The sequence below is a fragment of the Hypanus sabinus genome, chromosome 8, assembly GCF_030144855.1.
Source record: "Hypanus sabinus isolate sHypSab1 chromosome 8, sHypSab1.hap1, whole genome shotgun sequence".
NCBI classification, from domain to species: domain Eukaryota; kingdom Metazoa; phylum Chordata; class Chondrichthyes; order Myliobatiformes; family Dasyatidae; genus Hypanus; species Hypanus sabinus.
The window spans coordinates 174,157,750-174,185,175 of NC_082713.1; the positions used below are offsets into that span (position 1 = coordinate 174,157,750).

Sequence of the window (27,426 nt, forward strand, 5' to 3'; positions counted from 1 at the left end):
AAAGAGGACCAATTTTGTTCCTTGCTATCCTTATGCTCTTAATATATCTGTAGAAGCCCTTGGGATTCTCTTTCACCTTGTCTGCTAGAGCAACCTCAAGCCTTCTTTTAGCCCTCCTGACTTCCTTCTCAAGTATACTCTTGCATTTCTTATACTCAAGTACCTCATTTGTTCCTTGCTACCTATACCTGCTATACACCTCCATCTTCTTCTTAACTTTGGCCTCATTATCTTCAAAAATCAGTATTCTCTAAACCTGTTAGCATTGCCTTTTATTTTGACAGGAAAATACAAACTCTATATTCACAAAATTTCATTATTGAAGGCCTCCCACCTATCAACTATACCTCAGCCAGAAAACAGCCTGTCCCAATCCACACTTCCCGAATCCTTTCTGATGCCATCAAGATTGGCCGTTCTCCAATTTAGAATCACAACTCAAAGACCAGATCCATCTTTTTCCATAAATATCTTGAATATAAGAACATAATAAATAGGAACCATCTGTCCTATCAAGCCTACTCTGCTATTCAATAACATCATGGCTGATAGGACTGTGGACTCAGCTCCACTGACCTGCCTTTTCCCCATGACCCTTAATTCCCCTGCTATGCAAAAATCTTACTGTTAATGTTTAATCAGATAAACTCTACTGCTTCCAGGTAGAGAATTCCAGATTCACTACTCTATAGGGAAAAAATTCTCCCCTTCTCCATCCTTAATCTACTCCCCTAAATCTTGAGTTTACATAGAACATAGAATTGTACAGCACAGTACAGGCCCTTCTGCCCACAATGTTGTGCCAACCCTTAAACCCTGCCTCCCATATAACCCACCATCTTAAATTTCTCCATATACCTGTCTAGTAGTCTCTTAAATTTCACTGGTGTATCTGCCTCCACCACTGACTCAAGCAATGCATTCCATGCACCAACCACTCTCTGAGTAAAAAAAACCTTCCTCTAATATCCCCCTTGAACTTCCCACTCTTTACCTTAAAGCCATGTCCTCTTGTACTGAGCAGTGGTGCCCTGGGAAAGAGGCGCTGGCTGTCCACAATATCTATTCCTCTTAATATCTTGTATACCTCTATCATGTCTCCTCTCATCCTCTTTCTCTCCACAGAGTAAAGCCCTAGCTCCCTTAATCTCTGATTATAATGTATACTCTCTAAACCAGGCAGCATCCTGGTAAATCTCCTCTGTACCCTTTCCAATGCTTCCACATCCTTCCTATAGTGAGGCGACCAGAACTTGACACAGTACTCTCAAGTGTGGCCTAACCAGAGTTTTATAGAGCTGCATCATTACTTTGTGACTCTTAAACTCTATCCCTTGACTTATGAAAGCTAACACCCCATAAGCTTTCTTAACTACCCTATCTACCTGTGAGGCAACTTTCAGAGATCTGTGGACATGTACCCCCAGATCCCTCTGCTCCTCCACACTACCAAGTATCCTGCCATTTACTTTGTACTCTGCCTTGGAGTTTGTCCTTCCAAAGTGTACCACCTCACACTTCTCCGGGTCCATCTGCCACTTCTCAGCCCACTTACATCACTTAGTTCCAGTCTCACCTACTAGTGGAAACTATTTTCCTACCTCTATCTTATCTATCCATTTCTTAATTTTACATTTCCTATTCTTCTGAAATCCAGCAAGTACAGACCCAGTCAACTTAATCTCTCCTTATCTCCAAAATCAACCTAGTGAACCTCCTCTGCATCAGCTCTTAAGGAGACCAGAAATGCACACAACACTTCAGGTGCGGCCTGTAAAGCTGCAGCGTAACCTCCCTGCTCTTAAATTCAATCCCTCTAGCAATGAAGATCAATATTCTATTGGCCCTCATGATTACTTGTTGCACCTGTTGCAAACTAATTTTTTGAGATTTATGCACAAGCATTTCCAAGTTCCTCTGCACAACAGCATGTTGCAATCTTTCACTATTTAAATAATAATTATTTTCCTTCCAATTGTATGACCTTGTACTTACTGACATTGTGCTCCACCTGCCAGACTCTTGGCCACTCATTCAACCTATCGATATTTTTCTGCTGACTCTCCACACCTCTGCCCAATTTAGTGTCACCTGCAAAGTTGGATTTGCTATACTCTGCCCTTTCTTCCAAATCGTTAATGTACATCATGACCTCTGTGGCAGTTGACTCACCACTAACTGTCAACCAGAGAAATAATCATTTATCCCAACTCTCTGCCCTTCATCAATCAATTAATCAGTCCTCCATCAATGATAATGCATTACCACCAACTCCATGAATCCTGATCTTATGGATCAATTATTTATGCCACAACTTTTCAAACATATTCTGTAAACTCAAGTACAGGTGTCCCTGCTTTACAAATGTTCGCTTTATGCCACTTTGCTTTTACAAAAGACCTACATTCATAACCTGTTTTTGCATTACAAAGAGTATTTTCGCTATTACAAAAATTTTTCTCATTTAAATGAATGGTTCTTCGCTTTACGCCATTTTGGCTTAAGAAAGGTTTCATAGGAATGCTCTACCTTTGTGAAGTGGGGGGGACACCTATATAGAAATTTCATGACATATGCCCGTGATATTAAACCTGATTCTGATTCTGATATCCTGACAACATTCAGCTGCATCTACTGCACTCATTATATCCTCAAGGAACTTCACTAGGTTTGTCAAACAAGACCTGCATTATGAATCCAAGTTGTGTCTGCCCGATAGAACCACTTCTACCCAGATGCCTTGCTATATCTTCCTCAGTGCATTCTTCTGACCACAGACATTAAGCCAAATGGCCTATAGCTACCTGCCATTTGTCTACATGTGAGGCAGGAGATTGGGACTGAGAGGAAAATTGGATCACCCATGATGAAATGGAGAGCAGACTCGATGGGCCAAATCTAGGTCTGCACAACATCATGGGCTGAAGTTCCATACTGTGTAGTTCTGTTCTATATTCTGTGTTCAATCTGCTGAGACCTGCCCAGAGTTCAGAGAATTTTGGTAAATTATCACAAGTGCCTCTATTATAACTTCTGCCATTTCATTCAGTACCCTGGGATGCATTACATACGAACCAGGACTGGTCTATCTTTAGGCACACGTGTTTACTTAGTTTCCTCCCATTGCAGGCATATCATATTCCTATTGCATATTAGATATGTACTCTACCATGTATACTAATGTTAATAGTCATTTAAAGTCTCGCAATTTCTGCAGTACCAAATATTGATTACATCTTCTGATCTTCCAAGAGAGTTATATGAATACAAGACAAATGAGTATACTTAGACCATTCAGTTTATCGAGTCTAATCTGCCTCCATCATGGCTAATTTATTATCTCTCTCAAACCCAGTCTCCTGCCTTACCCGGCTAACCTTTAACTTATTAATCAAGAAGCTATCAACCTCCACTTTAAATATATCCAATTGCTTGGCCTGGACAGCCGCCTGTGACAAAGACAATGAATGCACCACCCCCCAAGAGATTCTTCCCCTTCTCTGTTCTAGTTGGATGTCCTACTATTCCTGAGGCTGTGGCTTTTGGACTTAGACTCCCACACTATAAGAAACATCCTCTCCACATCCACTCTATCTAGGCCATTCAATATTCAGTGGCTTTCAATGAGATTCCCCCCCTTATTCTTCCAGACTCCAGTGAGTAGAGCTATCAAACACTCCTCCCTTTACTCTCCAAAATTGTTTTCAGTTTTGCTTTACCAAAGCAGGCTCATTTATGATGGAATTTCATCTCCCTAAACTATATTAACATCCTATATAAAAAAGATGATCAACCTCTGCTTGTTTTCAAACTGGCTTTGACACTATTCCGTAAGACCATAAGATGTAGGAACAGAATTAGACCATTTGACCCATCAAGTATGCTCTACCATTTCATTCTGGCTGATCCATTTTCATCTGAGCCCCAATATCTTGCCTTCCCCCCGTATCCCTTCATACCATGACCAATCAAGGTTCCATCAAACTCTGTCTTGAATATACATATAGATTTTGCCTCCACTGCCACCTGCAGCAAACAATTCCACAGATTCACCAGTCAATGACTAAAGAAATTCCTTCTCATCTCTGTTCTAAAACGATGCCCCTCTATTCTAAGGCTGTGTCCTCTGATCCTAGAGTCTCCCACCACAGAAAACATCCTCTTGACATCCACTCTATCATGACCTTTCACTATTCGATAGAATTCAATTAGATCACCCACCATTCTTGTGAATTCCAATGAATACAGGCCCACAGCCATCAAACGTTCTTCAACGTTCCATTTAATCCTGGAATCATTTTTGTGAACCTTCTTTGAACCCTCTCAAGTGTCAGCACATCCTTTCTAAGATTAGGGGTCCAAAACTGCTCATAAAACTAGAAGTAAGGTCTCACTAGTGCTTTATAAAGCCTCAACATGAGATATTTGCTTTTATATTCTAGTCTTCTTGAAATGAATGCATACATCGCATTTGCATTCCTCACCACAGACTCAACCTGTAAATAAACCTTTAGGGCATCCTGCACAAGTCCCTTTACACCTCAGATTTTGAATTGTCTCTTCATATAGAAAATAGTCAACTCTTTCATTTCTCCTTCCAAAATGCACGACCATTCACTTCCTGACTCTGTAATCAAACTGCAACTTCATTGTCTTTTCTCCTAAAGTATCTAAGCCCTTCTTTAGCTCTTCATTTCCTCAAAACTGCCTGCACCTCCCCCTATCTTCATTTCATCCAAAAACTTTGCAACAAAGCCATCAATTCTGTCACCAAAATCATTGACATATAATGTAAAAAGAAGAGGTCCCAACACAGACACATGTAGAATACCACTAGTCACAGGCAGCCAACCAGAAAAAAAAAGACTCCTGTTATTCCCATTCTTTGTCTCCTGCCAACCAGCCACTGCTTTATCCATGGCTAGTATATTTCCAATCGTCATGGCTTCCATGCCATTGGAATCAGTTGGTTGATTTGTGAAGTATCATGTGCTTCTTGGAGTGCAGCATCAAGTACATGTTAAACAAATTCACGCACAAGCGTCTTCGCTCTGTGAAAGATCAATGGAACGAAGACCAACATCCTCGACATCGAGGGATAGCCACAACAACATTTTCTGTAATACCATGGGCTCATAATGCACAGAGAGTATGAAAAATAAAAAATAAGGATGATCTTGTAGTACTTTTACAGATTATCAAGTATGACGTTGTGGCCATCACTGAATCGTGACTGAAGGATGGTTGTAATTGGGAGCTGAATGTCCAAGGCTACATGTTGTATCAGAGGGATAGGAACGTAGACAGAGGAGGTGGCATGGCTCTGCTGGAAAAAATTGCATACGATCAATAGAAAGATGAGAATTAGGATGGGAAAGTAAAGCCTGATGTAACAGTATTTCAGTGGAATAAATTAAATTACAGTGGTATGAAAGAGGAGTTGGCTAAAGTAAATTAGAACATAGAACATAGAATAGTACAGCACATTACAGGCCCTTCGGCCCACAATGTTGTGCTGACTCTCAAACCCGGCCTCCCATATAACCCCCCACCTTAAATTCCTCCATATACCTGTCTAGTAGTCTCTTAAACTTCACTAGTGTACCTGCCTCTACCACTGACTCAGGCAGTGCATTCCACGCTCCCTGAGTGAAAATCCTTCCTCTAATATCCCCCTTGAACTTCCCTCCCCTTACCTTAAAGCCATGTCCTCTTGTACTGAGCAGTGGTGCTCTGGGGAAAGAGGTGCTGCCTGTCCACTCTATCTCTTCCTCTTAATATCTTGTATCCCTCTATCATCTCCCCTCTCATTCTCCTTCTCTCCAAAGAATAAAGCCCTAGCTCCCTTAATCTCTGATCATAATGCATACTCTCTAAACCAGGCAGCATCCTGGTAAATCTCCTCTGTACCCTTTCCAATGCTTTCAAATCCTTCCAAAACTGAGGCGACCAGAACTGGACACAGTACTCCAAGTGTGGCCTAACTAGAATTTTATAGAGCTGGATCATTACTTTGTGACTCTTAAACTCTATCCCTCGACTTATGAAAGCTAACATACCATAAGCTTTCTTAACTACCCTGTCTACCTGTGAGGCAACTTCCAGGGATCTGTGGACATGTACCCCCAGATCCCTCTGCTCCTCCACACTACCAAGTATCCTGCCATTTACTTTGTACTCTGCCTTGCAGTTTGTCCTTCCAAAGTGTACCACCTCACACTTCTCTGGGTTGAACTCCATCTGCCACTTCTCAGCCCACTTTTGCATCCTATCAATGTCTCTCTGCAATCTTCAACAATCCTCTACACTATCTACAACACCACCAACCTTTCTGTCATCTGCAGACTTGCCAACCCACCCTTCTACCCCCTCATCCAGGTCGTTAATAAAAATCACAAAAAGTAGAGATCCCAGAACAGAACCTTGTGGGACACCACTAGTCACAACCCTCCAATCTGAATGTACTCCCTCCACCATGACCCTCTGCCTTCTGCAGGCAAGCCAATTCTGAATCCACCTGGCCAAACTTCCCTGCATCCCATGCCTTCTGACTTTCTGAATAAGCCTACCATTTGGAACCTTGTCAAATACCTTACTAAAATCCATGTAGATCACATCCACTACACTACCCTCATCTATATGCCTGGTCACCTCCTCAAAGAACTCTATCAGGCTTGTTAGGCACGATCTGCCCTTCACAAAGCCATGCTGACTGTCCCTGATCAGACCATGATTCTCTAAATGCTCATGGATCCTATCTCCAAGAATCTTTTCCAACAGCTTTCTCACCACAGATGTAAGGCTCACTGGTCTGTAATTACCTGGACTATCCCTACTACCTTTTTTGAACAAGGGTACAACATTCGCCTCCCTCCAATCCTCCAGTACCATTCCCGTGGACAACGAGAACATAAAGATTCTAGCCAGAGGCTCAGCAATCTCTTCCCTTACCTCGTGGAGCAGCCTGGGCAATATTCCGTCAGGCCCCGGGGACTTATCCGTCCTAATGTATTTTAACAACTCCAACACCTCCTCTCCCTTAATATCAACATGCTCCAGAACATCAACCTCACTCATATTGTCCTCACCATCATCAAGTTCCCTCTCAGTGGTGAATACCAAAGAGAAGTATTCATTGAGGACCTCGCTCACTTCCACAGCCTCCAGGCACATCTTCCCACTTTTATCTCTAATCGGCCCTACCTTCACTCCTGTCATCCTTTTGTTCTTCACATAATTGAAGACTGCCTTGGGGTTTTCCTTTACCCTACTCGCCAAGGCCTTCTCATGCTCCCTTCTTGCTCTTCTCAACCCCTTCTTAAGCTCCTTTCTTGCTACCCTATATTCCTCAATAGACCCATCTGATCCTTGCTTCCTAAACCTCATGTATACTGCCTTCTTCCACCTGACTAGATTTTCCACTTCACTTGTCACCCATGGTTCCTTCACCCTACCATTCTTTATCTTCCTCACCGGGACAAATTTATCCCTAACATCCTGCAAGAGATCCTTAAACATCGACCACCTGTTTATAGTACATTTCCCTGAAAAAACATCATCTCAGTTCACACCCGCAAGTTGGAAGAGGTTGGAAGGATTGGAAGGAGATGCTGGCAGGGATGACAACAGAGCAGCAATGGTATGAGTTTCTGGGAAAAATGAGGAAGGTTCAGGATAGAGATATTCCAAAAACGAAGAAATGATCAAATGGCAAAATAGTACAACTGTGGCTGACAAGGGAAGTCAAAACTAAGTAAAAGCAAAGAGCGGGCATACAACAAAGCAAAAATTATTGGTAAGACAGAGAATTGGGATGAAATATGAAAACAAGCTAGGAAACAATATCAAAGTTGATAGTAAAAGCTTTTTCATTTAAAAATAAAAGAGAGACAAGAGTGGCTATAGGACCACTAGAAATGAGTCCAGAGAAATAATAATGGGGGACAAGATGATGGCAAATGAACTAAATGTGTAGTTTGCATCTGTCTTCACTGTGGAAGACACCAGCAGTGTGCCAGATGTTGAAGGGTGTGAGGGAAGAGAAATGAGTGTAGTTACTATTACAAGGGAGAAGGTGCTCAAGTCACCTGGATCAGATGAACTACACCCTAGGATTCTGAAAGAGGTAGTGGTAGAGATTCTGGAGGTATTAGAAATGATCTTTCAAAAATCATTGGACTCTGGCATGGTGCAGAGGTCTGGAAAATTGTAAATGTCACTCCACTCTTTAAGAAAGGAATTTACAGACCAGTTAGCTGGCCTCAGTAGTCAGGAAAGTACTGAAATCAGTTGTTAAAGGTGAGGTTATGGAGCACTTAGTGACGCAAGATAAGAAAGAACAAAGTCAGCATGGTTTCCTTAGGGGAAAGTCTTGCCTGACGAACCTGTTGTCATTTTTTGAGGAGGTTAAGAGTCAGCAGAATACCATGGGCCAAGGGCCCTATACTGTGCTACTATGTTCTTTGATCTATGTTGTATGTTGTCAGTTACACAGACTAAACTCCATCTGCCACTTCTCAGCGCAGCTCTGCATCCAAGTAATGTCCATTGTAAACTACAATAACCTTCTGTACTATTCACAACTCCACCAATCTTCATGCCATTGGCACATTACCAACCCACCCTTCCACTTTCTCAGTCATTTATAAAAATCATAAAGAGCAGGTGTCCCAGAACAGATGCCTGCAGAATTTCACTGGCCATTGATCACCATGTAAAATACTTTCTATCTATTGTCACCTCTGCCTTCTGCAAGCAAGTCAATTCGAAATCCACACAGTCAAATTCCCCAGATCCCATGCCTTTAACTTTCTGAATGAGCCTACTGTTGGGAACCTTATCAAATAAGAACATAAGAAATAGGAGCAGCATTAGCCCATCTCGCCCATCGAGTTGGTCCACCATTCAATAAGATCATGGCTGATTGGACTGTGGACTCATCTCCACCTACCTGTCTTTTCCCCATAAACTTTAATTCCCCTAAATGCAAAAATCTATCCAATCTTGTCTTAAATATATTTACTGAGGTAGCTTCCACTGCTTCATTGGGTAGAAAATTCTACAGATTCACCACTCTCTGGGAAAAGCAGATCCTCATCTCTGTTCTAAATCCTCTCCCAAAAATCTTGAGGCTATGTCTTCTAGTTCTAGTCTCACCTACCTGTAGAAACATCTCATCTCCATCCTATCCCTCCCTTTCATAATTTTATGTGTTTCTATGTGTTCCTCTCATTCTTCTGAATTCCAGCGAGTACAGTCCCAGGGGACTCAATTTCTCCTCATAGTCTAATCCTCTCATCTCTGGAATCAACCTGGTGAACCTCCCCTGCACCATCTCCAAAGCCAGTACATTCTTTCTCTCAAGTAAGGAGACCAGAACTGCAGGCAAAACCCCAGATGCAGCCTCACCAGTACCCCGTACAGTTGCAGCATAACCTCCCTGCACTAAAATTCAATCCCTCTAGCAATGGCCAACATTCAATTTGCCTTCTTAACAGCCTGCTGCACCTGAACACTAACCTTTCATGATTCATGCACAAGCATTCCCAAGTCCTTCTGCACAGCAGCATGCTGCAATTTTTTACAATTTAAATAATAATCTACTCTTTCATTTTTCCTGCCTTACTAAAATCTATCCCACATCTTCTGCTCTACCTTCATCAATTTATTTTGTCACTTCCTCAAAGAATTCAATCAAGCTTGAGAAACATGACCTGCCAGTCACAAAACCATGCTACCTTTCTCTAATCAAACTATGCTTTTCCAAATGCTCAGAAATCCTGCCTCTAGAAATCCTCTCTAGTAGTCTGCTCACTACTGACATAAGACTCATAGGTCTATCATTCCCAGGGTTATCCCCACTACCTTTTTCGTATAACAGAATAACATCTCCCACCCTCCAGTCATTTGGTACTACTCCTCTGGCAGGCAAGAATGCAAAGATCAACACCAAAGGCACAAAAATCTCTTCCTTCAATTCCTTTAGTTACCCGAGGTATATCCTGTCAGGCCCTGGGGACTTACCCATCAATAATGTTTTTTTTTCCAAAAGTTCCAGCACATTCCAGTGAATAGGAGTTCATGTAGTGGAACATTTGAGCTCCACTGTGCACATGTGACTGTTTAAGCATAATGGGCCTTCTTGTTTTTTTCTTTCTTTCCTTTAATAACTGTTTGCTTCAGTTAACGTCCTTAAATATATTTCTTTATAATTGTATGCAGTGTACGATCTGTTATTTCTTGCCGACAGGTGATTGCCAGGGCAGTAAATCACACAGCATTCACACAGACTGGAGTTTGGGTGGGCACAACATTCTAACCTCATGGATTTGACGGGACCAAAGTCGTAGACACCCTAGACATATGAAGCCTGAGAAAGGTGGGTCTCTCGCCGCAGAGTCCAGTGGCTGACGAGCCACATTTCCAGAGACGCACAGTAAAAAGGAGTTTCACCTGCAAGCGTTGCCATAATTCTAGCACCGACATAGCATGATTACAATTCACTAACAATAATCTGTATGCCTCTGGAATGTGTGTTTATATATGACAAACAACAGAGATCCCAGCACTGATCCTTGCACAGACAGTATATAATCCTTCCTCTACTGTGTTCTATAGAGTAGCCAGTTCCAAATCTAAACCTGCAATTCATCTTAGATCCCATGCACTTTTATCATCTGAATCAACCAGCCATGAGGAAACTTGTCAAATGCCTTACTCAAATCAGATTTTGTTCACCACCTTACCCTTATCAAATACTTTTGTCGCTTCCTAAAAAAACAATCAGGTTTGTAAAACACAATCATTCTCACAAAATGTCATGCTGATCGGTACATCTGTAAATTAATACAAATGTATCAATTGATCCAATGTCACCAGTTATGCACATGCAGACTGATGAGATGGTGGTGAAATCTTCATTCAAGTTCTCAGTGACATGACCGGCATTGAAACGGGATGCAAGGTAAGACAAGGAAATTCCAGCCCAAAATATTCACAGAAAAAGACTACTTAAGATTATTCTAATCAACAACAGGTTGATTTTTCTCCTGCAGAATATGTGTATAGACAATCGACTGAAAATAATAAGACAGTCCTCAGGATTACCTGCAATAGAGCTCCCATAAGTCTAAATTCTGAATTCTTTGAATTTGCATGATTCGGTTCTGATCCATTGTTTGTCCAAAGAGTTCTGCGACTTCCTGATATTCATTTGTAGATTTATGCAATGGACAGAGCTAAAACAGAGTTTATAATTTAAATTGATAGGTTAAGATGCAGTTACAAACCATGTTAGGAAACTGGAGTTACAGCTGGATGACCCTTGGCTCCGACAAGAGAACATGATAGATAGGAGGTACAGGGAGGCAATCCTTCCAAAGTTGCAGGAGGCAGGTAGCTGGATGACTGCCAGGAGAGGGAAAGGCAATAAGCAGACAGTGCAGAGTACTCTTGTGGCCATTCTCCTCAAAAATAAATATATCACTATTGGGACAGCCAATTTACTCGGGGAAAGCTGCAACGACCAGGTCTCTGACACTGAACAACACACACAAAATGCTGGAGGAACTCAGCGGGTCAGGCAGCATCCACAGAAAGAAATTAGCAATCAATGTTTCAGGCCAAAACCTACCATCAGGATTGAAAAAGGGGGAAGATGCCAGAATAAGAAAGTAGAAAGAAGGAAAGAAGGACAAAATAGGTAATAGGTGAAGCCAGGTGAGTGGGGGAGGGAGGTTGAAGTAAGAAGATGATTGGTAGAAAAGGCAAAGGGCTGGAGAAGTAGGAATGTAGTAGGAGAGAAGAGTGGACCATGGGAGAAAGGGAAGGACCATGAGAGAAACAGCACGACAGGGAGGTGATGGGCAGGAACATGAAGAGATGACAGGGGAATTGAAAATTACTAGAATTTAGAGACACCAATGTTTATGCTATCAGGTTGGAGGCGACCTAGAGGGAAAAAGAGGTGTTGCTCCTCAAGCCTGAGAGAAGCCTCATCATGGTAGAAGATTAGGCCATGGACTGATAAATCAGAACGGGAGTGGGGATAAGAATTAAGATGGTTGGCCACCCAAAAATTCACCTTTTGGGATGGAGCAGAGCAGACCCCAATGTAAGTCGGGCCTCACCAATGCCAATGTAGATGAAGCCACTTTGGGAGTAATGGATACACTAAATGACAGGTGAAGTATCACCTCAAAGGACTAGTTGGGGTCCTGAATGGAGGTGAATGGGTAGGTGTAGCCTTCTTCTGCTTGCAGAGATAAGTGCCAGGGTAAATGAAGAATCCTTGCAGGTAGGTTTGTTAGCATGGTTCAGGAGGGTTTAAACTAATTTGCAAGGGGGATGGGACCCAGAGCAATAGAGCAGTGAAAGAAGTGCATGGAGTAAAGCCAGATCTAACATATAGAGAGGCTTTGCGAAAAGAGAAGCAGAATGAAAGGTGTAAAGGTAGGAAGGTAGAAGGGCTAAAGTGTGTGTACTTCAATGCAAGAAGCATCAGGAACAAAGGTGATGAACTGAGAGCTTGGATACATACATGGAATTATGATGCAGTAGCCATTACGGAGACTTGGCTGGTACCAGGGCAGGAATGGATTCTCTATGTTCCTGGATTTCAGTGCTTTAAAAGGGATAGAGAGAGGGGGAAGGGGAGGAGGGGTGGCATTACTGGTCAGGGATACTATTACAGCTACAGAAAGGGTGGGTAATGTAGCAGGATCCTCTTTTGAGTCAGTATGGGTGGAAGTCAGGAACAGGAAGGGAGCAGTTACTCTACTGGGGGTATTCTATAGGCCCCCTGGTAGCAGCAGAGATACCAAGGAGCAGATTGGGAGGCAGATTTTGGAAAGGTGCAAAAATAACAGGGTTATTATCATGGGTGATTTTAACTTCCCTAATATTGATTGGCACCTGATAAGTTCCAAGGGTTTGGATGGGGCAGAATTGGTTAAGTGTGTCCAGGATGGATTCCCAACACAGTATGTTGACAGGCCGATTAGGGGGAATGCCATACTAGATCTAGTATTAGGTAATGAATCGGGTCAGGTCACAGATCTCTCAGTGGGTGAGCATCTGGGGGACAGTAACCACCGCTCCCTGACCTTTGGCATTATCATGGAAAAGAAAAGAATCAGTGAGGGCAGGAAAATTTTTTAATTGGGGAAGGGCAAATTATGAGGCTATAAGGCTAGGACTTGCCGGTGTGAATTAGGATGATGTTTTTGCAGGGAAATATACTATCTACTAAGGATTTAGAAGGAGTAGATTGGGACAATTTGTTTTATAGGAAGGATGTAATAGAGAAATGGAGGTCATCCAAAGGTGAAATTTTGAGGGTACAGAATCTTTATGTTCCTGTTAGGTTGAAAGGAAAGGTTAAAAATTTGAGAGAGCCATGGTTTTCAAGAGATATTGGAAACTTGGTTAGGAAAAAGAGAGATATCTACAATAAATATAGGCAGCATGGAGTAAATGAGGTGCTCGAAGAATATAAAGAATGTAAGACAAATCTTAAGAAAGAAATTAGAAAAGCTAAAAGAAGATACGAGGCTGCTTTGGCAAGTAAGGTGAAAATAAATCCAAAGAGTTTCTACAGTTATATTAATAGCAAAAGGATATTGAGGGATAAAGTTGGTCCCTTAGAGAATCAGAGTGGACAGCTATATGTGGAGCGGAAAGAGATGGGGGAGATTTTGAACAATTTCTTTTCTTCAGTATTCACTAAGGAGAAGGATATTGAATTGTATAAGGTAAGGGAAACAAGTAGGGAAGTTATGGAAACTATGACGATTAAAGAGGAGGAAGTACTGGCACTTTTAAGGAATATAAAAGTGGATAACTCTCCAGGTCCTGACAGGATTTCCCTAGGACCTTGAGGAAAGTCAGTGTAGAAATAACAGGGGCTCTGACAGAAATATTTCAAATGTCATTAGAAAGGGGAATGGTGCTGGAGGATTGGCGTACTGCTCATGTGGTTCCATTGTTTAAAAAGGGTTCTAAGAGTAAACTTAGCAATTATAGGACTGTCAGGTTGACGTCAGTTGTCTATTGCATCCGGTGCTCCCGGTGCGGCCTCCTCTACATCGGCGAGACCCAACACAGATTGGGGGACCGCTTCATCGAGCACCTCCGCTCCGTCCGTAACAATTGACAGGACCTCCCGGTTGCCACCCACTTCAACTCTGCCTCTCATTCCCATCTAGATATGTCCATACATGGCCTCCTCTACTGCCATGATGAGGCCAAACTCAGGTTGGAGGAGCAACACCTCATCTACTGTCTGGGCAGCCTCCAGCCTGGTGGTATGAACATTGAATTCTCCAATTTCCAATAATTCCCTCCCCCTGCCCCCATCCTAGGTCCCTCTCTGCCCCTCTCCTCTTTCAACTTTCTGCTCCTTTTTCTCTACAGATCTTTCATGCTTATCCCCTCCCCCCTTTATCCTTCCTCTGATTGGTTCTCCACCTGGCACCTCTAGCCTTTCCCCCTCCCCTATCTCTATTACTGGGCTTTGGCCCTCTCTTCCCCCCCCCCCCCATTGCTGATGAAGGGTCTCGGCCCGAAACATTGGCTACTCTTTTCTCACAGATGCTGCCTGACCTGCTGAGTTCTTCCAGCATCGTATACGTATTCTTTGATCCACAGCATCTGCAGTTATATTTTTGTGAGGTTGACATCAGTGGTGGGTAAATTAATGGAAACTATTCTTAGAGATGGTATATATGATTATCTGGATAGATAGGATCTGATTAGGAACAGTCAGCATGGATTTGTGCGTAGAAGGTCATGTTTGACAAATCTTATTGAATTTTTTGAAGAGGTCACAAGGAAAGTTGACGAGGGTAAAGCAGTGGATGTTCTCTGTATGGACTTCAGTAAGGCCTTTGACAAGGTTCCACACGGAAGGTTAGTTAGGAAGGTTCAATCATTAGGTATTAATATTGAAATAGTAAAATGGAGTCAACAGTGGCTAGATGGGACATGCCAGTGAGTAGTGGTGGATAACTGTTTGTCAGGTTTGAGGCCGGTGACTAGTGGTGTGCCTCAGAGATCTGTACTGGGTCCAATGTTGTTTGTCATATACATTAATGATCTGGATGATGGGATGGTAAATTGGATTAGTAAGTATGCAGATGATACTAAGGTAGGTGACGTTGTGGATAATGAAGTAGGTTGTCAAAGCTTGCAGAGAGATTTAGGCAAATTAGAAGAGTGGGCTGAACGATGGCAGATGGAGTTTAATGCTGATAAGTGTGAGGTGCTACATTTTGGTAGGAATAATCTAAATAGGACATACATGGTAAATGGTAGGGCATTGAAGAATGCAGTAGAACAGAGTGATTGAGGAATAATGGTGCATAGTTCCCTAAAGGTGGAATCTCGTGTGGATAGGTTGGTGAAGAAAACTTATGGTATGCTGGCCTTTATAAATCAAAGCATTGAGTATAGGAGTTGGTATGTAATGTCAAAATTGTACAAGGCATTAGTAAGGCCGAATTTGGAGTACTGTATACAGTTCTGGTCTCCAAATTATAGGAAAGATGTCAACAAAATAGAGAGAGTACAAAGAAGATTTACTAGAACGTTACCTGGGTTTCAGCACCTAATTTACAGGGAAAGGTTGAACAAGTTAAGTCTTTATTCTTTGGAGCGTAGAAAGTTGAGGGGGGACTTGATAGAGGTATTTAAACTTATGAGGGGGATAGATAGAGTTGATGTGGATAGGCTTTTTCCATTGAGAATAGGGGAGATTGAAACAAGAGGACACGAGTTGGGAGTTGGGGGCAAAAGTTTAAGGGTAACACGAGGGGGAATTTCTTTACTCAGAGAGTGGCAGCTGTGTGGAACAAGCTTCCAGTAGAAGTGGTAGAGGCAGGTTTGGTATTGTCATTTAAAGTAAAATTGGATAGGTATATGGACAGGAAAGGAATGGAGGGTTATAGGCTGATTGCAGGTCAGTGGGACTAGGTGAGAGTAAGCATTTGGCATGGACTAGAAGGGCTGAGATGGCCTGTTTCCGTGCTGTAATTGTTATATGGTTATATTGACATGTGGTCAATGTTTAAGGATCTCTTGCGGGATATTACGGATAAATTTGTCCCGGTGAGGAAGATAAAGAATGGTAGGGTGAAGGAACCATGGGCGACAAGTGAGGTAGAAAATCTATTCAGGTGGAAGAAGGCAGCATGCATGATGCAAGGATCAGATGGGTCTATTCAGGAATATAGGGTAGAAAGAAAGAAGCCTAAGAACTGGCTCAGAAGAGCAAGAAGGGGGCATGAGAAGGCCTTGGCAAGTAGGGTAAAGGAAAACCCCAAGGCATTCTTCAATTATGTGAAGAACAAAAGGATTGTAGGTAGGACAGATTAGAGATAAAGGTGGGAAGATGTGCCTGGAGGCTGTGGAAGTGAGCAAGGTCCTCAATGAATATTTCTCTTCGGTATTCACCAATGAGAGGGAACTTCATGATGGTGAGGACAATATGAGTGAGGTTGATGTTCTGGAGCATGTTGATATTAAGGGAGAGGAGGTGTTGGAGTTATTAAAATACATTAGGACACACAAGTCCCCGGGGCCTGATGGAATATTCCCCAGGCTGCTCCACAAGACGAGGGAAGAGATTGCTGAGCTTCTGGCTAGGATCTTTATGTCCTCATTGTCCTCGGGAATGGTACCAGAGGATTGGAGGGAGGCGAATGTTGTCCCCTTGTTCAAAAAAGGTAGTAGGGATAGTCCGGGTAATTATAGACCAGCGAGCCTTACGTCTGTGGTGGGAAAGCTGCTGGAAAAGATTCTTAGAGATAGGATCTGTGGGCATTTAGAGAATCATGATCTGATCAGGGACAGTCAGCATGGCTTTGTGAAGGGCAGATCATGTCTAACAAGCCTGATAGAATTCTTTGAGGAGGTGACCAGGCATATAGATGAGGGTAGTGCAGTGGATGTGATCTACATGGATTTTAGTAAGGCATTTGACTAGGTTCCACATGGTTGTCTTATTCAGAAAGTCAGAAAGCATGGGATCCAGGGAGGTTTGGCCAGGTGGTTTCAGAATTGGCTTGCCTGCAGAAGGCAGAGGGTCATGGTGGAGGGAGTACATTCAGATTGGAGGGTTGTGACTAGTGGTGTCCCACAAGGATCTGTTCTGGGACCTCTACTTTTCATGATTATTATTAACGACCTGGATGTGGGGGTAGAAGAGTGGGTTGACAAGTTGGCAGACAACACAAAGGTTGGTGGTGTTGTAGATAGTGTAGAGGATTGTCGAAGATTGCAGAGAGACATTGATAGGATGCAGAAGTGGGCTGAGAAGTGGCAGATGGAGTTCAACCCAGAGAAGTGTGAGGTGTTACACTTTGGAAGGACAAACTTCAAGGCAGAGTACAAAGTAAATGGCAGGATACTTGGTAGTGTGGAGGATCTGGGGGTACATGTCCACAGATTTCTGAAAGTTGCCTCACAGGTAGATAGGGTAGTTAAGAAAGCTTTTCTTTTCTTTTTCAATCTTTTTATTGAATTTCATATATAAAGAAAACATAACATAATAGTGAATAGGTTATAAAGAAAGCTTATGGGGTGTTAGCTTTCATAAGTCGAGGGATAGCGTTTTAAGAGTCGTGATGTAATGATACAGCTCTATAAAACTCTGGTAAGGCCACACTTGGAGTACTGTGTCCAGTGCTGATCACCTCAGTATAGGAAGGATGTGGAAGCATTGGAAAGGGTATAGAGGAGATTTACCAGGATACTGCCTGGTTTAGAGAGTATGCATTATGATCAGAGATTAAGGGAGCTAGGGCTTTACTCTTTGGAGAGAAGGAGGATGAGAGGAGACATGATAGAGGTCTACAAGATATTCTGAGGAATAGATAGAGTGGACAGCCAGCGCCTCTTCCCCAGGGCACCACTGCTCAGTACAAGCAGTCATGGCTTTAAGGTAAGGGGAGGGAAGTTCAAGGGGGATATTAGAGGAAGGTTTTCTACTCAGAGAGTGGTTAGTGCATGGAATTCACTGCCTGAGTCAGTGGTGGAGGCAGATACACTAGTGAAGTTTAAGAGACTACTAGACAGGTTTATGGAGGAATTTAAGGTGGGGGGTTATATGGGAGGCAGGATTTGAGGGTCGGCACAACATTGTGGGCCGAGGGGCCTGTAATGTGCTGTACTATTCTATGTTCTAAGAAGGGAATCATGGAAGGAGTGAACTCTGTGGAAAGGAGAGATGCAGGGGTGGGAGGGAAAGAGAGTAAAGACATGTTTGGTGGTACGGTCCCGTTGAGGATGGCGTAAGCTGCAGAGAATGTTGTGATGGATGCCAATGCTCATGGGGTGGTAGATGAGGATAAGACATCTTGCCGAAGGGCTTCAGCCCAAAAGGTCGACTGTACTCTTTTACATAGATGCTGCCTGGCCTGCTGAGTTCCCCCAGCATTCTGTGTGCGTTGCATGGATTTGCAGCATCTGCAGATTTTCTTGTTTGTGATCTCTGTCCCTGCAAAAAGGCAGCAGGAAGATGGGGAGAGTACAGACATTCAGGAAATAGAGGAGATGCAGGTGAGGGTAGCATCAATGGTGGAGGAAGGGAAACCCCATTCTGTGAAGGAGGAGGACAACAGAAGCCTTGTCCTGAGTGTAGATCCAGCAGAGATGAAGGATTTCAGAATAGAGTGAAGCATTTTTACAGGAGGTGGGAAGAGTTATAATCAAGATAGCCATGGGAATTGATAGGTTTATAGGTATATGGAGGAATTTAAGGTGGGGGGTTTGAGGCAGGGTTTGAGAGTTGGCACAACATTGTGGACTGAAGGGCCTGTAATGTGCTGTACTATTATAATCTATTCTATTCTATAAAAGAAGTTGGTTAACAATTTATCTCCAGTGATGGAGACAGATCAGAAAAGGAGAGAGAGATGTCAGAAATGGACCAAGTAAATTTAAGAGCAGAATAGAAGTTGGAGGAAAAGTTGATGAAATTGACGAACTCAGCATGGGTGCATGAAACAGCACCAATGCAGTTGTCAATGAAGTGCAGGAAGAGATGGGAAGCATTACCAGGGAAGGCTTAGAAATTGGACTGTTCTATGTAGCCAATGAAAAGACGGGCATAGCTGGGGCCCATGGCTATACCTTGAGTTTCAAGAAAGTAGGAGGAAATGAAAGAGTATTGTTGAGGGTGAAGACCAGTTCCAACAGACAGAGGATGTTGATGGTGGAGGGGAACTGGTTGGGTCTTCTGTCAAGAAAGATGTGGAGATCTTTAAGGCCTTCTTGATGTGGGATAGATCTGTATACGGGCTGGACATCCGCAGTGAAAATGAGGCAATCTGGGCCAGTGAATTAAAAGGTTGAGCAGATTGAGAGAATGTGAAGTGTCATGGATGTAGGTGGGAAGGGATTGCACCAGAGGGATAAAATAGAGTTGAGGTATGTGGACATAAGCTCGGTGGGGCAGGAGCAGGCAGAAACAATGGGTCTATCTGGACAGACAGGCTTGTGAATCTTGGGTAGGAGGTAGAAACGAGGTAGTGGAGAATGTGAACTATGAGGTTGCCATTAAGTCTAGCTCTCAGGTTCAGAAGGGAAGGGGTGAGAATAGGAGAGCAATAGTGATAGGGGATACCATAGTTAGAGGAGCAGATAGGAGATTCCTTGTACATGAAGGAGTCATCAAGATGGAATGTTGACTTCCAAGTTCAAGCATCAGATTGGGTCCACAGCATTCTAAAGGAGGAATGGTGCAAAGCCAGATGTATTGGTACACAATGGTATCAACATCATTGGTAGGAAAAGGGATGAGGTTCTGAAGAGAGAATATCAGGAGCAAGGAAGAAAGCTGAAAGGCAGGGATCACTGGATTGCTGCTTGTGCCACACACCAGTGAGGGTATGAATAAGATGATTTTGCAGATGAATGAGTGGCTGAGGAATCACTGAGTCACTCTGAAAGAAGATCACAGTTTCAAGCTTAACATTCAAGGATATCATTGTATTGAGAGGACAGGCAGGTATGTAGAGGGGATGGAGTGGCTCTGTTGGGAAAAAAAATGAAATTAAATCCTTTGAAAGAGATGACATAAGATCAGATGATGAAGAGTCCTTGTGGATGGAGTTAGGAAATGGCGAGGGTACAAAGATACTGATGGGAGTTATATCAAGTGACCACAATGCCATTAGTTTCAAAGTAAAAATGGAAAAAGATAGGTCTGGCCATGGGTTGAGATTCTAAATTGGAGAAAGGACAATTCAGATGGTATCAAAAGGGATCTGGCAAGTGTGGATTGGGACAGTCTGTTTTCTGGCAAAAGTATACTTGGTAAGTGGAAAGTCTTCAAAAGTGAAATTTAGAAAGTACAAAGCTTGTGTGTGCCTGTCAGAATAAAAGGTGAGGATAAAAGGTGTAGGGAATCTTGGTTTTCAAGAGATATCAAGGCCCTGGTTGAGAAGCAAGGAGGTGCATAGCAGGTATAGGAGGCAGGAGCAAATAAGGAGCTTTGGAGTACAAGAAATGCAAGGGAATACTAAAGAAATCAAGAGGACTAAAAGAAGACATAAAGTTGCTCTAGAAGGTAAGGTGAAGGAGAATCCTAAGGGATTCTACAGATATGTTTGGAGCAAAAGGACTGCAAGGGACAAAATCGATCCTCTGGAAGACCAGAATGGTAATCCATTTATGTAGCCAAAACAGTTGGGGGGGGGGAAGATCATAAATTATTTATTTTTTACATATATATTTACTCAGGAAATGAACACAGAGTCTATAGAAGTGAGGCAAAGGGGCATGAACTTCATGGACCCAGTACAAATTACAGAGGAGGTGGTTTTTGCTACCCTGAGGCAAATCAGGGTGGATAAATCCCCAGGGCCTGAAGGTATTCCATCTTACCATATAGGAGGCAAGTGCAGAAACTGCCAGGGCCCTAGCAGAGATATTTAAATCAACCTTAGCGACAGGAGTGGTACAAGAGGATTGGAGGATAGTCAATGTTGTTCCACTGTTTAAAAAAAGCTCTAAACAGAAACCAGGAAATTATAGACCGGTGAATCTGATATCAGTTGTCAGAAAGTCATTAGAAGGTATTCTAAGGGACCGGATATATACAGTAAGTATTTGGATAGACATGGGCTAATTAAGGATAGTCAGCATGGCTTTGTGTGTGGTATGTCATGTCTAACCAATTTTACGAGTTTTTTGAGCAATTTACCAGGAAAGTGGATGAAGCAAGGCAGTGGATGTTGTGTATATTGACTTCAGCAAGGCATTTAACAAGTTCACGGTTGGAAGGTTGGTCAAAAATGTTCAATTGCTCGGCATTCAAAATGAGATAGTAACTTGGATTAAACATTAGCTTTATGGGAGAAGCCACAGAATGATGGTAGATTGTTGCCTCTCTGACTGGAAGCTCGTGACTAGTGAAGTGCTGCAGAGAACGGAGCTGGGTCCATTGTTATTTCTCATTAATATCAATGATCTGGATGATAATGTGGTTTACTGGATCAGCAAATTAACAGATAACACAAAGATTGGGGTGTAGTAGACACCAAAGAAGGCTATCATGGCTTTCAGCGGGATCTGAATGAGCTGGAAAAATGGGCTGAAAAATGGCAGATGGATTTCAAGCCAACAAGTGTGAGATGCTGTACAGGTAGAACCAACCAGGATAGGTCTAACACAGTGAAAAGAAGGGCACTAAGGAGTGCTGTAGAACAAAGAGATCTGAGAATGCAGGTCCATAATTCTCGCAGGTTGATAGGGTTGAAAAGAAAGATTTTGGCATAATGGCCTTTATAAATCAAAGTAATGAGTACAGGAGATGGGATGTTATGTTGAAGTCATACAAGACATCGGTGAGGCCTAATTTTGAGTACTGTGTGCAGATTTGGTTCCCCACCTATAGGAAAGATGTAAATAAGACCATAAGATATAGCAGCAGGCTATTTGGTCCATGGAGTCTGCTCTGCCATTTCATCATGGCTAATCCAATTCTCCTCTCAGCCCCAATCTCCTGCCTTCTCCCCGTATCCCTTCATGCCCTGACCAATCATGTATCTATCAATCTCTACCTAAAATATACATAACAACTTTGGCTTCCACAGCTGCCTACTGCAAAGAATCCCAGATTCACTACATTCTGGTGAAAGAAATACCTCTTCATCTCCCTTCCAAAAGGCTCACAACTGCACACTGAGACTGTCATAGCCTCTCCCACAAAGGAAACATCCCCTCTACATCCATTCTATCGAGGCCATTCACCACTTGAGAGGTTTTAATGAGGTGACCTCCCATCCTTCTGAATTCTAGTGAATACAGGCCTACAGCCATCAAATGCTCTTAAATGACAAGCCATTCAATCATGGAATCATTTTCATAAACCTTCTTTAAACCCTCTCTAGTTTCAACACATCCATTCTAAGATATGGGAACCAAACCTGCTCACAATACTCCCAAATGAGGCCTCACCAATTCTTTATAAAGTTTCAACATTACATCCTTGCTTTTATATTCTAGTCCTCTTGAAATGAATGCCAACATTGCATATGCCTTCCTTACCACAGGCTCAACCTACAAATTAACCTTTAGGGTGTTCTGCACAAGGTTTCTCATGCCCCTTTGCACCTCAGTTTTTTGTATTTTCTCTCCATTCAGAAAATAGTCAACCCTTTCATTTCTCCCACCAAAGTGCATGACCATACACTTCCTGACACTGTATTCCATCTCCCATTTCTTTGCCCATTCTCTTAATTTCTCTAAGACCTTCTGTAGCCTCTCTACTTCCTCAAAACTACCTGCCCCTCCACCTATCTCCACATCGTCTGCAAACTTTGCAACAAAGTCATCAAACCATAATCAAAATCATTGACATATAACATAAGAAGAATCGGTCCCAACATAGACCACCGTGAAACACAAGTTACCAGCAGCCAACCCAAAGAGGCTCCCTTTACTCCCACAGTATGCCTCCTGCCAATCAGCCACTGCTTTATTCATGCCAGAATCTTTCCTATAATATCACGGGTTCGTAGCTTGTTAATCATTTTCATGTGTGGCACCTTGTCAAAGGCCTTCTGAAAATCCAAGTAAACAACAGCAACTGATTCTCCGTTGTCAATCCTGCTTGCTATTTCTTCAAAGAATTCCAACAGATTCCAACAGCTGTGGAGGCCAGGTCATTGCATGTATTTAAGGCAGAGTTTGAGAGGTTCTTGATTGGACACAGCATCAAAGGTTATAGCATGAAAGCTGAGGAGGGGAAAAAGGATCAGCAATGATTGAATGGTGGACGGACTCAATGGGCGAGATGGCTTATTTCTGCTCCTGTGCCTTATGGTCTTATTAAGGTCTTAACTTGCTGAGCAGCCTCAAGTATGGCACCTTGTCAAAGGCCTCCAGATAACCCACGTACACAACATCCACCGATTCTCCTTTGTCTATCCTGCTTGTTACTTCTTCAAAGAATTCCAACAGCATTGTCAGGCAAGATTTTTCCTCGCGGCATTTTATCATGTGCGTCAAAGTATTCTGAGACCTCATCCTTAATAATCAACTCTGACATCTTTCTGACCACTGAGGTCAGACTAATTGACTGATAGTTTCCTTTCTTCTGCCTCCCTTCTTGAAGAGTGGAGAGACATTTGCAATTTTTCAGTCTTCCCTAAATATTCCAGAAACCAGACATTCTTGAAAGATCATGACAAATGCCTCCATGTTCTCTTCAGCTACCTCTTTCAGAACCCTGGGGTATACACCATCTGGTCTAAGTGAGTTATCTACCTTTAGACCTTTCAGTTTTCTAAAAACCTTCTCTCTAGTTATGGTTATTTCACACAATTCATGCCCCTGACACCTGAAACTTCCACCATAGTACCAGTGTTTTCCACAGTGAAGACTGATTCAAAATTATTGACTAACTTACTTTTGCATTCCATTTTTACCTTCTTCATAACACTTTCAGTTGCCTTCTGTTGGTTTTTAAAATCTTCCCAATCCTCTAACTTCCCACTAATTTTTGCTCTAGTATATGCCCCCTCTTCAGCTTTTATGTAGGCTTTCACTTCTCTTGTTAACCATGGTTGTGTCATCTTTCCTTTAAAATACTTCTTCTTCATGATGTACATATCCTGTGCCTTCCAAATTGCTTCCAAAAATTCCAGCCATTGCTGCTTTGCCGTAATTCCTGCCAGTATCCTTTCTAATCCTGGCTAACTTCTCTCTCATGCCTCTGTAATGCCATTTACTCCACTATAATACTGATACATTTGACTTCAGCTTCTTCTCAAATTTCAGGGTGAATTTGTCCATATTATGGTCACTTCCCCTAAGGGTTCTTTTACCTTTACCTCTCTAATTAACAAACGAGAGAAAATCAGCAGATGCTGGAAATCCAAGCAACACACACAATATGCTGAAGGAACTCAGCAAGCCAGGTAGTATCTATGGAATCGAGTACAGTCCACGTTTCGGGCCAAGTCGCTTCAGCAGTACTGAATGAAAAAGAGATGAGGAGTAGATTTAGAAGGTGGGGGAGGGGAGAGAGAAACACATGGGATTAGGTGAAACTGTAAGGGGGAGGGATGAAGTAAACAGCTGGGAAGTTGATTGGTGAAAGAGATACGGGGCTGGAGAAGGGGGAGTCTGATAGGAGAAAACAGAAGACCATTGGGGAAAAAAAACAGGAGAGAGGGGCACCAGAGGGAGGCAATTGGCTGGTTCATTGCACAACACCCAATACAGAATAGCCAATCCTCTAGTGGGTTCAATCACGAGCTGTTCTAAAAAGCCATTACATAAGCATTCTGGAAATTTCCCCTCCTGGAATCCAGCACCAACCCAATTTTCCCAATCTACCTGCATATTGAAGTCCCTCGTGACAATTGTCACATTGCCCTTTTGGCATGCATTTTCTTTCTCCCATTGTAATTTGTAGGCCACATCCTTACTACTGTTTAGGTGTCTGAATACAACTCCCATCAGGGTCTTTTCACCTTTTGCCATTTCTTAGCTCTATCCATAATGATTCAACACCTTCTGATCCTTTCACCTCTTTCTAATGATTTGACTTTGTTACCAACAGAGCAACACCACCCCCTCTGCCTTCTTACCCATCCTTTCAATATAATGTGTACCCTTGGACATTAAGCTCCCAGTTATAATCTTTCAACTGTGCTACCTTATTCCGTTTTTCTGCGTGTATTCAAACACTTTCAGTCCTGTATTCACCCTTTTCGGTTTTGTCCACCTTTTACATTGCAACTCATCCTGTTGACTGATATTTTGCCCTATTAACAGCGTCTTCTCACTATACATTGCCTCTGTTTGTAAACCAGCTACCTTATCTACAGCACCATTATCTGCCTCTCCTACGATACTATTTGCATTGTAATATATGTAGCTCCAGAACACTAGTCGCACCATGCTCAACTTTTTGATTCCTAACTTTAAACAAGGCCTTACCAACATCTGCCTCCACAACCTCTCCACTATCTGTTCTGGCATTCTGGTTCCGATCCCCTATAACTCTATTTTAAACCCCACCATGCAACACTAACAAACATTCCTACTAGGGCATTAGTCTCCCTCCCATTCAGGACCATCTCGCCTGTACAGGCTCTCTTCCTTGGAACAGAGTCCAATGATCCTAAAAAAAAGTTTTACCCTCTGTCCTATACCAACTCTTTAGCCACATATTAAACTGTATAATCTTCCTTGTTCTGGCCTCACTAGACATGGCACAGGTAACAACCCTGAGATCACAACCCTAGAGGTCCAGCCCTTTAATTTAGTTCCTAACTCCCTGAACTCCCTATGCAGAACCTTGTCACTTGTCCTACCCATGTCCATGGACCACGACTTCTGGCTGTTCATTCTCCCACTTAAGAATGCCAAGGACTCGATCAGATATTCCTGATCCTTGCACCCAGGAGGCAACATTCCATCTGGGAATCTCATTCTCACCCATAAATCCTTCTGTCCATTCCCCTAACTACAGAATCCCCTATCACTACAGCACACCTACTCCCTTCTGAGTCACAGAGGCAGACTCAGTGCCAGAAACCCAACCAGAGTGAATTTCCTCTGTTAGGTCACACCCCTACCCCCTTGACAGTACCCAAAGTGATGCACCATTTGTTGAGGGGGATGGCCACAGCAGTACTCTGCACTGGCTCTTTAAACCTTTTCCAATTCCTGACTGTCACCTAGTTTCCTGTGTCCTGCATCTTGGGTGTGACTACCTCTTTATATGTCCTATCTAACACTTCCTCAGCCTCCCGAATGATCCCAAAGTTCATCCAGTTCCAACTCCAATTCCTTAATGGAGTTTGTTTGAAGCTGAAACTGGATGCACCTCACAATTGTAGTCATCAGAGACACTGGGAGTCTCTCTGCCTTCACACATCCCACAAGAGAAGCATTTCACTATCCTGCCTGGCATCTCTACTGTCCCTAGCTGAGCAGATATGAAGAAGAGAAGGGGAAAAAAAATCAGCTTTTCTTTCCTTTGCTTTCTTGAATGAAGCCTCTCTTCTTTGAAACCCTGAGGAGCTAAAGCCTTAATATCACCACTCTATGTCCACTCAGCTGATGGCCACTGCACTTGCCACTGCCTTCCTTTAGCTTCCTCTTACAATTCAATCCCAAACCCCAACTGGTTGCTGGTCAAAGGTTGAAAAAGTACAGAGAAAATTTACAAGGATGTTGCTGGTCCTGGAACACATGAGTTATAAGGAAAGATTGAATAGGTTAGGACTTTGTTCCTTCATATGTAGAAAATTAAGAGGAGATTTGATAGAAGTGTACAAAATTATGAGAGGTATAGATAGAGTAAATGTAAGCAGACTTTTTCCAGTGAGGTTGGGTGGGACCACAACCAGAGGTCATGGGTTAAGGGTGAAACTTTAGGGAGAACATGACAGGAAACATCTCCACTCAGAGGGTCATCAGAGTGTGGAATGAACAGCCAGCTGAAGTGGTGCTTGCAAGCTCAATTTCACCATCGAAGAGAAGTTTGAATAGGTACATGGATCATAGTGACATGGAGGGCGATGGTCCTGGTGCAGGTTGATGGAAGTAGGCAATTTAAATAGTTCAGCATAGACCAGATGAGATGAAGGGCCTGTTTCTGTGCAGAACTTCCCTATTACTATGCTGTCCTATACATCTCTAAGTAAATTGGAAGGAAATGTGGTAAGGATGACAGCAAAATAGAAATGGCATGAATTTCTGGGAAAAAATGAGGAAGGTGCAGGTTAGAAGTATTCCAAAGACAAAGAAACTCAAATGGTAAAATACTACAGCCGTGACTGACAAGGCAAGTCAAAGGTAATGTAAAAGCAAAAGAGAGGGCATCCAACAAAGCAAATATTATCAAGAAGATAAAGGATTGGGAAGCTTTTAAAAAATTGAAGAAAGGAACTGAAAATTATTGGAAGG

At 42.6% G+C, this 27,426-nt stretch overlaps 1 protein-coding gene across 7 annotated transcripts in view; it reads right to left on the reverse strand.

Annotated features, from left to right (window-relative positions):
- The window catches only part of LOC132398745 (protein mono-ADP-ribosyltransferase PARP11), a 139,415-nt gene that overhangs the window by 19,359 nt on the left and 92,630 nt on the right, over window positions 1–27,426 (reverse strand). For all 7 annotated transcript variants that reach the window (XM_059978614.1, XM_059978613.1, XM_059978612.1 and 4 more), the window contains one exon: window positions 11,107–11,237. In XM_059978614.1, the coding sequence (XP_059834597.1) occupies window positions 11,107–11,237 (131 nt within the window). The remainder of the gene's footprint in view (window positions 1–11,106; window positions 11,238–27,426) is intronic.